This window comes from Clarias gariepinus, chromosome 18 (genome assembly GCF_024256425.1).
Source record: "Clarias gariepinus isolate MV-2021 ecotype Netherlands chromosome 18, CGAR_prim_01v2, whole genome shotgun sequence".
Lineage (NCBI taxonomy): Eukaryota > Metazoa > Chordata > Actinopteri > Siluriformes > Clariidae > Clarias > Clarias gariepinus.
Genome location: NC_071117.1, coordinates 2,245,783 through 2,258,578, shown reverse-complemented (window position 1 = coordinate 2,258,578; position 12,796 = coordinate 2,245,783). Strand labels below are relative to the sequence as shown.

Genomic DNA, 12,796 nt, shown 5'->3' with positions numbered 1-12,796 from the left:
CTTCCTCTTCTTTTCGTCCTCCCTCCTTTAACATTTTCCTTTCCCATTTTTCTAAATAAATTTTTCCCATAAGTCCTCGCCTCATGTCTGTGTTTCATGGTGTCGCCCGTGAACTTAGGGTCGAACCCGTTACACCAGATAAAAATATTAGAATTTGGAGCAATTACCAAATTACCAAACAAGTGGTCAGTGTAAATAAAAGCTGTATATAAATAAAATTGAAATAGACGACTATAGACATGACGTCAAAGGCAACAGGTTTTCTGATTTTCTCACAATTTGTTTCTTAAATTTTTCTACAATTTCTTCTTAAATTTACATTTGATTTTAAGCCTTTCATACTTCAGTATTAAATAGTTAAATATGGTATATTGACCATAGCTTAACTAGAGGAGAGAAAAAGACACTACCCTGTGCAGGATAAGATAGTTATTGCTTATTCTTAAACCCACATTCACAAAAACCCAAGAATTCTCCATGATGTCATCCTGAATGCAGCCGAACCAGAATCCCAGCTAAAGTGTTGTGCTATTGTAAACCACATGACTGTAGAAATATGCACATTTCTTTTGTTCTTATGAATTAAAATGCCATTAAACTAAAGCCTGTCTTTGGTTTGGATCTTATCTAATCAAGCATCAGATTTAAGAACACAGCGTAGATATATGCAATTAAGTTGTAAAGGAATGTTACTTATTTAATCATGATAATATTATCATTATATTTATATAATGATAACGCTTGTCAAATCTCAGACTGGCTCTAACTCAGTTTCTTACGAGAAGAACTTTGGAATTCTGCCAAGAGGCTAGCGGGCCGATATAAAAGGAACAGAATCGTTGTCTGTGTATCAGTTTGCAGGCAACTAACACGCCTTCTGTACACTAGGATTAGCTCAGGTGAGTATCACATCAATGCAAGTATCACTGGTAACAGAGAAATATATCGAATAATCGAATAACCTTTAATGTTTGTGCATATAACTGATGTAGTGCACTTAAATAAAAATATACACAAAATAAAAATATCAAGAGTATTATAATTAGGTTATATATGACAAAGTAATTAAAATAAAACTAACTCAAACTCTATTAAAACAAACAATTTTTTGTTTGTTTGTTTAGTATTTTTGTTTTGGAAAGAAACTTCACAGAAATTGTAAGCACATTTTATGCCTTTTATTATAATTTGTTTATTAAAAAGTTATTTAATCTTACGTGGATTGTTTTATGATATTTTATTATATGTCTAAATAAAATGCTTAAAATGTGCAAAATTAATATATTATTATTATTATTATTATTATTACAGCATCAGGTCATGTTGCTGTTCCTGGTGCTGGCGTTGTCCTCACTGGTCCACTCGGCTCCTGTCGTGACCTCGTCCCTGCCACTGGACTGTGACAATATTTACAACCTAAAGATAAGCTCTAAGAAGAATGTGTCTGTTCCCAGTGGTGTGTACACCATTTACCCAGCAGGACCCCATAAACCTGTGAAGGTGTACTGTGATATGGGGTGCGAAGAAAGCGATGGACATGATAATGGGAGATGGACGGTGAGTAGAACCTGTTTATTGCTGTTTGAGAACAATGTAATGGTAAATAAATGGTAAATAATATATCACCTGTACACCATGCTGTGTACCAGGTAATTCAGAGGAGAATCGACGGCAGTGTGAATTTCTACCGGACATGGGAGACGTATAAGAATGGATTTGGTAATATCAGTGGTGAATACTGGCTAGGTAAGAGAACAATGTGGTGTTTTCCTGATCATGGGAACCTAGTCATTGTAGCACAGCAATCTTGAACACATGCATCAACAGCATCTAGAGCAGGAACCCCTTTAGCTGTATATATGTATGTGTATAGGTATGTATGTATTGTATTTTTTTAGAAAGAAAGAAAGAGAGAAAGAAAGAAAGAACAAATGAATTGAATGAATAAGCAAAGAAAGTAGCTCATTATTCTGCAGCTTAGAATTTAATTAGAAGTTAATTAATTAGAAGTTAATTAATTAAATCATTACTTAAATAATAAGATGTTATAATTATATAATACCAAATGTAGCCAATATATTGCTGCAGGAATAGCCATAGTTGCTAATGATGACATTAATCACTGCATAAATTCTGTATTAATAATTCATTTATCTGTATCTTGGAAAATTGTGCTAAATGCTTTTTTATTTTACATTAGGTGTTTGTTTTTCAATTATGCACAGATGTTACTTATATTTTGTAGAGCAAATAAACAAGTAGTTAAAATTTCAAAGTGATGCCTGACAGTCAGAGAAACGTTGGTCCTGATTGCAGAGATTGTGAAGTGTGGAATCTTTCAACACTATTGGTTTATACCTGAATTATTCATCTCCGCATATTCCCAGTTTATGCTTTAAAATATATATTTTTTTTTAATTCCAGGTTTGGAGAACATCTTCATGCTGACCAACAGCGAGAAATATCTGCTGAGAGTGGACATGGAGGATTTTGAGAAAGGCAGCGCCTACGCCCAGTACACTTTGTTCTACATCAACCCTGAATCTGATAATTACAAGCTGAACGTTGGAGGTTACATCGATGGAGGAGCAGGTGAGGACATCAGTAAAGACCACTCAAACACTAAAATTAATTGATTAATTGATTAGCTTGTCCTTTACACACTCCTATATGCTATCTGTTCCAGGTGATGCTTTGGCCTATGTGAATGGTATGGCTTTTTCAACCTTTGACAAAGATGTAGCAGGAAGCTGTGCAGAAACTAACTTGGGAGGATTCTGGTTCTACAGGTACTGGTCATGTGGTCTTGGCCTCCCCAATGGCTTGTACAGATATGGGACTGTGAACACAGCATATGCAGGCATCATGTGGCAGCCCTGGAAAGGGTACTACTACTCTTTGAAGACTATTACGATGAAGATCAGACGGATGACATTGCAAGATCTTCAAAATCTCTAGCTTTACTTAAGGAGTAGAATACAGAGGAAGAAGTCTAATATCTCTGATTTCTTTGATTGGTGCTCGAGACAGATTTAGAGCAAAAAGGCAAGACTGCTTACTAATTAATCCTGATCTTCAATCTTGGGGTTTTTCATGCATTGTATCTCCCTTGAGACATCTTTTATATTAACTGTATTATTTCCATTTTTAGGAGAATTTTTTTTTTTCTGGTACACACGTACAATATGTTAATTAAATGATTTTTGTTTTTATTAAAATCACTTTCCAAAGTTTGCCCTTGTATACTGCTTATAGGAAATTAAACTCCAATAAATAATGAAATAAACTTTAAAGGAAAGAAAGTCTTCACTTAATTTCTTATTTTTGTAACAACACACCTTTACTTATATACTAAATTATCAATTATAGTCAGAAATACATTAGATTCAAAATGAAATACAAAAATCATTTTAACGTGTTAATGAAGACTTTAGAAATGAATATGATGCACTCACAATGAGTAATGTGCTGCAGCCAGACTAAATTCTGGGTCCTTTTTCCTGCTTAATATCCATAAATATAACATGTGCTTAACTGATTATGCAGATGTCACACAGCTGTACATACTGTTCCCTATGTTTATATGATAAATAAAAGTTGTGAATTCGCCCTACATATGCTCACTGCGCATGCAAAGGTTTCTGTATCTTCCTTTAATTTTGCAGGACGCCCATAAATCCATGCTGCTACTAGTGGGATCTTAGCAGTTAGTGTACAATTTTGTGGTGAATAAAGAATGTTTTTTTTTTTCATGTTTGTGTGATTATATGGTAACTTTAATTGTACATATGTTACTTTAACAATCTATGAATATATAAGTTTATTTCAGTACAGAATTAATCGCCAACACACGTGTGATGTGGGTGTTTCGCTGGCAAAAGAACAGCTTCATACTGCGGTGTCTTCTCTATCTGCCAAAACAGACACACACTTCAGCATACTGTGTGTGTGTGTGTGTGTGTGTGTGTGTGTGTGTGTGTGTGTGTACTGTGCAAAAGTCTTAAGCACCATATTATATGCTGTACCAATTTTGTTATATATGTTTATCATATCTGCATAATTATCTACAAAATCATTCAATATTTCCATATATAACTTATAAATAAATAAATAATATTACAGGAGAATATATGCATGGCTGTAAAGAAAAAATATATAGTACAAGGCAGGCCAGTTTTCAGATAAAAAAAACAACAAACCTAATGTACGCTCCTGGGATTTGCATAAAAATAGAAAGGAGCGAGTGTGACAAAGTTATAGTTTTGTGCAAAAGTCTTGGCCACATACAAAAATATGGCAGAAGCAAAAAAAATGCTTTTAAAAACATTTCTGCCAAAAAGAAACCTCTACAAAGAGCAATAAAGTGTAATAGAATAAACAGTCAATATTTGAAGGCACAAGACATTTGTTTTAGACACAGAGTTTCTGACTTTGTCACACTCGCTCCTTTCTATTTTTATGCAAATCCCAAGAGTGTACGTTTTGTTTCCATCTGAAAACTGCACTGTTGTGATGTCATTTTGCATCTTGTTCTCCACGTTTTGTATAACTACTGTATATTATTGACGTGTTCTATTAAAAATCCATACATGACTGATTTTTCATTAATGTTTATGGTCAATCTAGTTGAATTCATCTTGTTCCATATCTCAGCTGAGCGCTGGCAGTGTATTAATAAGTGTTTAATCGTCTCATCATCAGAACAGTTTCTAACTGGCCTTGTTTTAGATGTAACATAACAACTCCATTTGACAACACAATGTACCGCTACACTGATGAGCCATATCACATCCCTCATCCTTATTTATCTTAAATTTGTCAGTTAAGTGGACATTCATTTGAGCTCTTGATTTATTTGTATAAAAGCAAAATCATCGTGATCAAGTGCTTCAGGAAACCGAAGTGCTTCATCACATTCCACAGGTACTCTCTTGAGACAAAATGAAATAATTTTTTTGGCCAAGTCCAACGATGTAAAAGTCCTTGTCCACAAGTCCACATGTATCTTCCCTTTATAAAACATGTTTGTTCTATTTCACTAATTTGGTTCATAGTGTTTTTCATTGTTTTCAATTACTCATGCAAAGATTTTGTAATCAATATTCATAAGAATAATCTTTTCTGAGTCTTTTAGTCATTGAGTCGTTTTAAATCATTCAAAATTACAATCTCTAAACATTTATAAAATGATCAGGGATGTTGTGCTTGCAGGCTTTAAACATAAACATTGATGCAGTGATACGATAACCATATCAGATTCACTCATCTCTCATGCTATATTAAAATACTTTTAGTATTTCGTAACAAAAAACATGGGCATGGAGCTTATGGGTTAAGATTAAAGGGAAGATTAAAATTCTCACAAACAACAATGTTGAGAAGAAACTGAACTCACGTAGCACTGATGAAAACATTTTTAAAAAATCCCTAAAATGCTGTCAGACAAGTAGATAGGTAGAACTTTATTGTCATTGCACAGTACAGGTGCTCAGCAACGAAATGCAGTTTAGCATCTACCAAAAGAGCAAATAGTAGTGTATATACTGTATGAGCTATAACAGCTTCAACTCTTCTGTGAAGGCTTTCCACAAGGTTTAAGAGTCATGTTTATGGGAATTTTTGACCATTTTTCCAGAAGCAGATTTGTGAGGCCAGACACTGATGTTGCACGAGAAGGCGTGGCTCACAGTCTCCTATCTAATTCACCCCAGGTGAAATTCAAGGTCAGAACTCTGCACGGGCCAGTCAAGTTCATTCATACCAAACTCGTTCATCCATGTCTTTATGGAACTTGCTTTGTGCACTGGTGCGCAGTCATGTTGGAACAGGAAGAGGCCATCCCCAAACTGTTCGTACAAAGTTGGGAGCATAAAATGGTCCAAAATGTCTTGTTGAAGTATTAAGAGAGAACACATCTCAAGTCCAAGTGGTGAATGTGGTGGTGTGCTTTACATGACTGCATCCGATGCTTTTGCACCTGGGGATGTAAAGCTTGGATGCAGCTGCTAAGCAATGGAAACCTATTCCATTAAGCTCTCTACGGACTGCTCTTCAGACCTCTGTGCACTATGCTCCTCAGCATCCGCTGACCCCGGTCTGTCATACAGTTGTTTTTAATGAACACTTTCCAGGCAAACAAAGGTATGCAGTTCTTTGCTTAGATTACACCCAGTAAGAACACAGGCTTGATCAAAATCCAAGTACTCATACCCAACACTGCTTGTCAGTCCCTACAGTTGTGAGATGAACAGAGGTGGGTACTTTTACCCTTTTCCTTTTACTTTTAGTTACATTTACTCCGTTACATTTACTTGAGTAGATTTGTGAAGAAGAAATGCTACTCTTACTCTGCTACATTCAGCTACACTCGACTCATAACTTTTCTAACCATTTAGTCTACACATAAGATTTTTGCCAGAGAAATGCAGCTGGCAGATCTACCACGACTGTGTTTCACTAATCAGACATAGCAACAATAATCACATGACTCCGTTTGACCAATTAGCAACAATAACAATGACCACATGAATGTGAATGTGTCGCGGTTAGTTTAGTTGTTTTATTTAATTTTGCAATGTAAAAATATATAATTAGCATTTTTTTTTTATTATCATTACAAAAATATATTTTTTTTAACATTTATTTCATTTATTTTATTATTTGGAAATGTCAGAATTTGTACATTATTTCAACATTTTGTGTGGATGCTTACATAATTCAAATACATTAATGAATAAATAAATCTAGCATTACGGTAAAACAGTTACTCCGTACTTGAGTAATATTTTGGATAACTACTTTTTACTTCTACTTGAGTAATATTATTTTGAAGCACAGTTACTCTTACTGGAATAAAATTTTTGGCTACTCCACCCACCTCTGGAGATGTATTACAAGTAGAAGGTTTAAGTGGTTTAATGGTGTTTTGTACATTTGAGCAGCATAAAGGTTGTGAGAAAAAAGCTCGACCTGAACCTGCTGGTTCTGGTGCAAATGTTTCTGTACCTTCTCTTGGAAGGTCAAAAAGTTTGTAACTTGGGGAGAAGTCTCTGACAATGCTGTGTGCTCTGCTAAGACATCTGCTGTGCTGAAGAGTTCACTAGCTGGGAGCCAATGATGTGTTGGGCCTTCATCACCATCCTTTGTAGGGCTTTATTTTCTGACATGGTGCTGCCATAACAGACAGAGATGGAGTTGGTCAGGATGCTCTCAATGGTGCAACAATAAAAGCCTTTATGTTTCAAAAGCTTTATGTTGTGAGAAAAGTGAGATTAGGAAATTTGTGATACTTGTTCCTTAATTTGCTATTTTGTGAAAATATCAAGGTTCTAGTGTCTGGGGAGATAGATGAACTTTTGTTTAGTCTCTTCAGGAAGTAAAGATGCTGTTGTGCTTTTCTAACTAGAAGCGAAGTGTTATTGTGCCGAGACAGATCCTGTGAGACAGGGACACGTTCCAATACAGTTCTGCTGATAAATCCAAAAGAATCCATGAACACATTTTTAACAAAGCACGATTATCTGTGGATTGGGCCCCATTCGATTATTTTATTATAATTATTTTATCTTATGTATGCAAAACCCCAAAGTACCAAAGTGTATAGAAGTGTAAAGTGGCCTGATTTGCAGAAAACCCTGAAGCCAAGAGCACTGTTGATGTTGGTGTCTTTAATTAAACATTTTCAGGTGACCATGAATGCATTCTGGCATTTTTTAATACTGGATTTCTAAAAAATATCATGTATGTATATTAAATGTATGAACATTGTGTTCATGAACACTAGATTTATGTACAATGGATTTATGAAGATTGGATTTATTTACAATAAATTCATTTACATTGGATTTATGTGCACTAGATCCATGAACATTGGATTTATGAACAGTGCTGGGAAAAAGTATTTTCTGCATCAAAATTCCCTGAAATTTTATTCTGAATATTTGCATATTTGTCACACTAAAATGATTCAGCTCATCAAACTAATTTTAATATTACACAAAGATAACCTGAGGAAATTCAAAATGCAGTTTTAAAATAATGATTTCTTCAATTAAGGAAAAAAGCTGTCCAAACCTGCCTGGCCCTATGTGAAAAAGTAATAATAAAAAAAAAAAGTAATCAAAACAAACTGATTATTGCCAGGCCTATGAAATGAATAAAATATTGAAATAGAACCTATCTGACAAAATGATGCATTCTTAAAGATTTAAAAAAGCAAAGATTTCCTGAAAGAAAGATTGATCAAAAGAATTTAAAAATAGATGAGAAATAAAATAATTGACATTTATCAGTCTGGAACGGGATACAAAACCATTTGTAAGCCTTTGGGATTCGAGCAAGCCATGGTGTGAGCCATTATCCACAAATGGACAAAACAGTGGTGAACTTCCCAGCAGTGGCTAGCATACTAAAATTACTCCAAAGCTGCATTCCATTCCGAAGTGTACTTTACAGGGTACTCCCTACTCCCTGCTCCGTTTGCAGAGAATTTCAGTGAAGGGAACTTCCCTTGACAAAACTCCACCATTCGGAACACCAAGTCACGAAGTCACCAGCGCAGACGTCACTTTCAATTTAATTCAATTCAATTCAATTTTATTTATATAGCGCTTTTAACAATGGTCATTGTCTCAAAGCAGCTTCACAAAGATGAAAGAAATTCACAAAAAAAAAAAATAAATAAATAAATAAATACAAATAAAAAATAAAAAAATAATAATAAATTGTGTATGTGTGAGAAAAGTGTCTCTAGATAATAACGAGATGAATGAATGAAATTTCTCTGATGAGCAAGCCAACGGTGACGGCGACAGTGGCAAGGAAAAACTCCCTGAGATGGCAATAGGAAGAAACCTTGAGAGGAACCAGACTCAACAGGGAACCCATCTTCATTTGGGTGATAACTTCCGTGTGTTACCATGGTAACATGAGCACCTCGGATACCCGTCACTGCTGCTGTGTAAATTTCACACTATGGACAATAAATATCGAATACTAATTGAAACAAAAACAGATACCTTTGTAAAGATCAGATTTGTTATAAACCTAGTTACACTAAAACGGGGTCTTGAATCTAACTTCCGGTATAGGCCTAGCGGAACAAGAAAAGAAAAACAACAACAATTTAAGCAAATCCCAAAGTGTATTAAGTGAGGAAAAAAAACGGTGCCCAAAAAAACCCACAATATTTACAAAATATATACAAATACCAAAATTTAATGTGTGTGTGTGTGTGTGTGTGTGTGTGTGTGTGTGTGTGTGTGTGTGTGTGGATGGAGTAGAATGTCCAGAGTCCGGGTTATTTATGAAGGTGTTTGTGAGTGGGTGTAGCGGGAGAGATGGCTGGGTGTCACCAGTGTTATTAAATGAGTCCGGAAGCATGAAAACGGAGCAAGAGGTGTAGTGAATGAGTCCAGCAAGGATTAATCCAGAAAACATATAAATCCAACTCGTCACGGTCTTCACTCTCTCTCTTGAACATAAACAGCGCTGTCTCCCCATAATCTTTCCACTCCGATTTGCTTCCCGGGTACTCTTTTATGCCAGATCACATTACCCGGCATGTCATCGGGATTCCCTTGAGCTGCAGCCATGCATGCTCGCATGAGCTCAACCCCCGGAACCAAACCATTGACATTGGAACAAAGTAAAACTTATCAGGACAAAGCAGTTTTTTTTATTTGTTAAACTACTTAAAACTGTCTCTATAAAACCCTTTATGTGGTGGCGCTACACCTTTATAAAAACATACTATTGAAATGTGAATGATTTTACTAGCCTGTATAATACTAAGGATAAATACTTTGCAAGGTACTTCAGGCTGTTTGGAACGCACCTGTCATGTGTCATGATTTGCTGTTCGGCATCGATAGCCATCTTGTCTGGAGCACTTCCTGTGGCAGCCATTTTGACTTTGAACTCTCAGTTTTCCAGTTGAATTATCTGGGAGACAATCAAACATAATTTTCCTAATGTCTTCTGTGGGTCTGCTTTTGCCTGCTTCTACACTGTTTACTCTACCAGCTGTTTTACTTCGATTAAGTAATCCACAAGCTAGTTGTCCTTGTTTGTAGCCCCTTCACTTGCTGCTGGGTAATTTAGTGAGTGTGGAGTTAAATTGTTTCTATGTATCTATGATCCTGAATCTGAGTTACATGTTGGTTTGGAACATAAAAATAACCTATGAAAGCCTTTCACACCTAATCTGTTCAGACCTTGTTTAGCTAGCATTAGCAAACCCACTACTTCCATTTAAAGGCACTTCCTCCATCTAAACATGAGTCAAAAACAACTTTCACCAAACTACCGTTAATGCTTAGCCATCCTGAGGATATCTTTACTTTCTAACCGTGAGAGCAATGTATATCAGTTGGGTCACCTGCTCTTGAATCCCCTGTCTATTTTCAAATCCCTTAAGGAGCTCAACTCTCGTCTCTCTTCTGCCTGATCCATTTTCCTTTATTTACTGTCTCAAGAAGTGCGACACTTTTCCCAGTTCCTAGTTTCCTGTTGCAGGCCTGTTTCCAAGCATGGAACCTGCCATCAAGCATTAAACTGCAGGTATATATACACCCTCTGTCTCCATATCATTACTACCACCTTTACTCAGTGCAAACTTTTATTAAAATTCCTGAAAAACCACCCTCTGTTCTGTTTTCTCCTGCTTTTGTGTCCCACCTGTCCCCAATAGGTGTCAGAAACTGATAGGATCCAAGATGGCGGCGCTGCAGTAGCACGCAGAGGCCTCTCCGGAGGCAAAATGGTGCTACTCTGTTTACTTCATGTTGTAGGGGGACATCGTAAGCGGTGCGCGAAGAAGCGGAAATGCGGCAAGCGGAGTCTGTGCTAGGCTAAAAACATGTGGCAACATGCGGCAAGCGGAGTCTGTGCTAGGCTAAAAACAAACTAGCCGGCCGGCTCTTCGGTCCATCATCTTATCAAACGTCTGCTCCCTGGACAATAAACTGCAACAGACTACAAAGCTTGAGTTTAGGGACTGCTGCGTCTATGTTTTCTCAGAGACATGGCTCAGCGACAGAGTTCCAGACGCCACCATCCAACTAGATGGGTTAGCCTCATTTCGCGCCAACAGAAATGTAGCTTTGTGCGGTAAGACTCGTGGTGGTGGCGTGTGTGTTTAAATCAACACGAAATGGTGTAAGAACTCTGTTTAGTTCTAACTTTTAGTTTCTAACTTTTGCTCACCGTTGCTGAAGATTGTGACTGTTAGACATAGATCTTTTTATTTACCACGGGAATTCACCACTGTTTTCATTATCGTAGTGTACATTCCACCTAGCACTAATGCTAAGGAGGCGCTCTGTGTACTGTATGCAAGGATCAGCAATTTGCAGAACACACACTCCGATGGCCTGTTTATTGTCGCTGGAGATTTCAACCATGCAAATCTCAAGTCAGTGCTTCCTAAATTCCATCAGTATGTGGACTTTGCAACTAGAGGGGATAACAATCTGGATCCCCAGCGCATATCAGGCAGAGCCCCTCCCCCACCTTGGCTACTTAGATTACATCTCTGTTACGCAAATTCCAACATACAGACCACTCGTCAGGCGTACCAAACCGGTTCTGAAGCAGGTGAAAACTTGGCCCGCAGGAGCCATTTCTGTTTTTCAGGACTGTTTTGAGAACCCTGACTCGAACATGTTCAGGAAGGCTGCGACTTACAGTGACTTCACCAACTTGGAAGAGTATGTGTCATCAGTGACCAGCTACATCATCAAGTGCACCGATGACGTCACTGTGTCTCAGTTTTCGTCTCGTCCAAACCGTTTGATGGACGACCCCATCTCCACCACACTCCACCTGGCACTGACACACCTTGACAAGAAGGACACCTATGTCAGAATGCTGTACATAGATTTCAGTTCCGCATTCAATACAATCATTCCCCAGCACCTGATCGGGAATGGGCATGAACACCTCCTTCTGTAACTGGATCCTGGACTTTCTGACCGAAAGACCTTAGGCAGTGCAGTTCGGGAAGTATACCTCCAGCACCACCGCATTGAGCACTGTGCCCCCCAGGGCTGTGCGCTCAGCCCCCTGCTGTTCACACTGCTGACTCATGATTGTGTCTCATCAGCAAGAACGACAAGTTAGCGTACAGAGAGGAAGTGCAGAGGCTAACGGACTGGTGTAAAGACAACAACCAGTCTCTGAACGTTGATAAGACAAAAGAGATGGTTGTTGACTTCACCACCTTTCCAAGATGGCGCCGGTGAGGTCTGCTGCCGTCACGACTGCTCCGACCTATTTTACTTTGTTTTCGTCTTTTAAGTTATCTTTCAGTAACTTTAAACCGGCTAATTCATCACCATGGAGTACATTAGTTATGATAGAGACACTCTTGTTTCTATTGGTATACAATGTACTCACAATTCAATGTTTTTAACCCCGGATGAGATCCTGAAAGACAACAAAGGACGCGACGCGAAGCGGCAGCCCCGAGGGAAACGAGCAGGCGTCAGGAACAGGCTGAGAGCCCGTGCACACCGCACACCTCTGCCTAGCATCATGCTCGCCAACGTCCAGTCACTGGAAAACAAGCTCGATGACCTCAGGGCCAGGATAAAGTTCCAGAGAGACATTCGGGACTGCAATCTCCTCTGCTTCACCGAGACATGGCTGAACCCAGCGGTGCTGGACCACGCCATCCAGCCGGCCAAGTTCTTCTCGGTTTACCGCATGGACAGGACACGGGACTTGGGGAAGTCAAGGGGAGGCGGCATGTGTTTAATAGTGAACAGCAGCTGGTGCAACAGCGCGAGCGTTGTTC

The 12,796-nt window shown here is 38.0% G+C and overlaps 1 protein-coding gene across 1 annotated transcript; it reads left to right on the top strand.

Moving 5' to 3' along the window:
• The first annotated feature begins 1,128 nt into the window (after positions 1–1,128).
• Positions 1,129–3,948, top strand: LOC128506554 (microfibril-associated glycoprotein 4-like). Its single transcript, XM_053477062.1, has 5 exons — positions 1,129–1,158; positions 1,312–1,557; positions 1,650–1,746; positions 2,425–2,592; positions 2,687–3,948. Exons 2-5 carry the CDS (start codon positions 1,321–1,323, stop codon positions 2,956–2,958), a joined length of 774 nt encoding a protein of 257 aa, XP_053333037.1. The 5' UTR covers positions 1,129–1,158; positions 1,312–1,320; the 3' UTR covers positions 2,959–3,948.
• Positions 3,949–12,796: the final 8,848 nt, after the last annotated feature.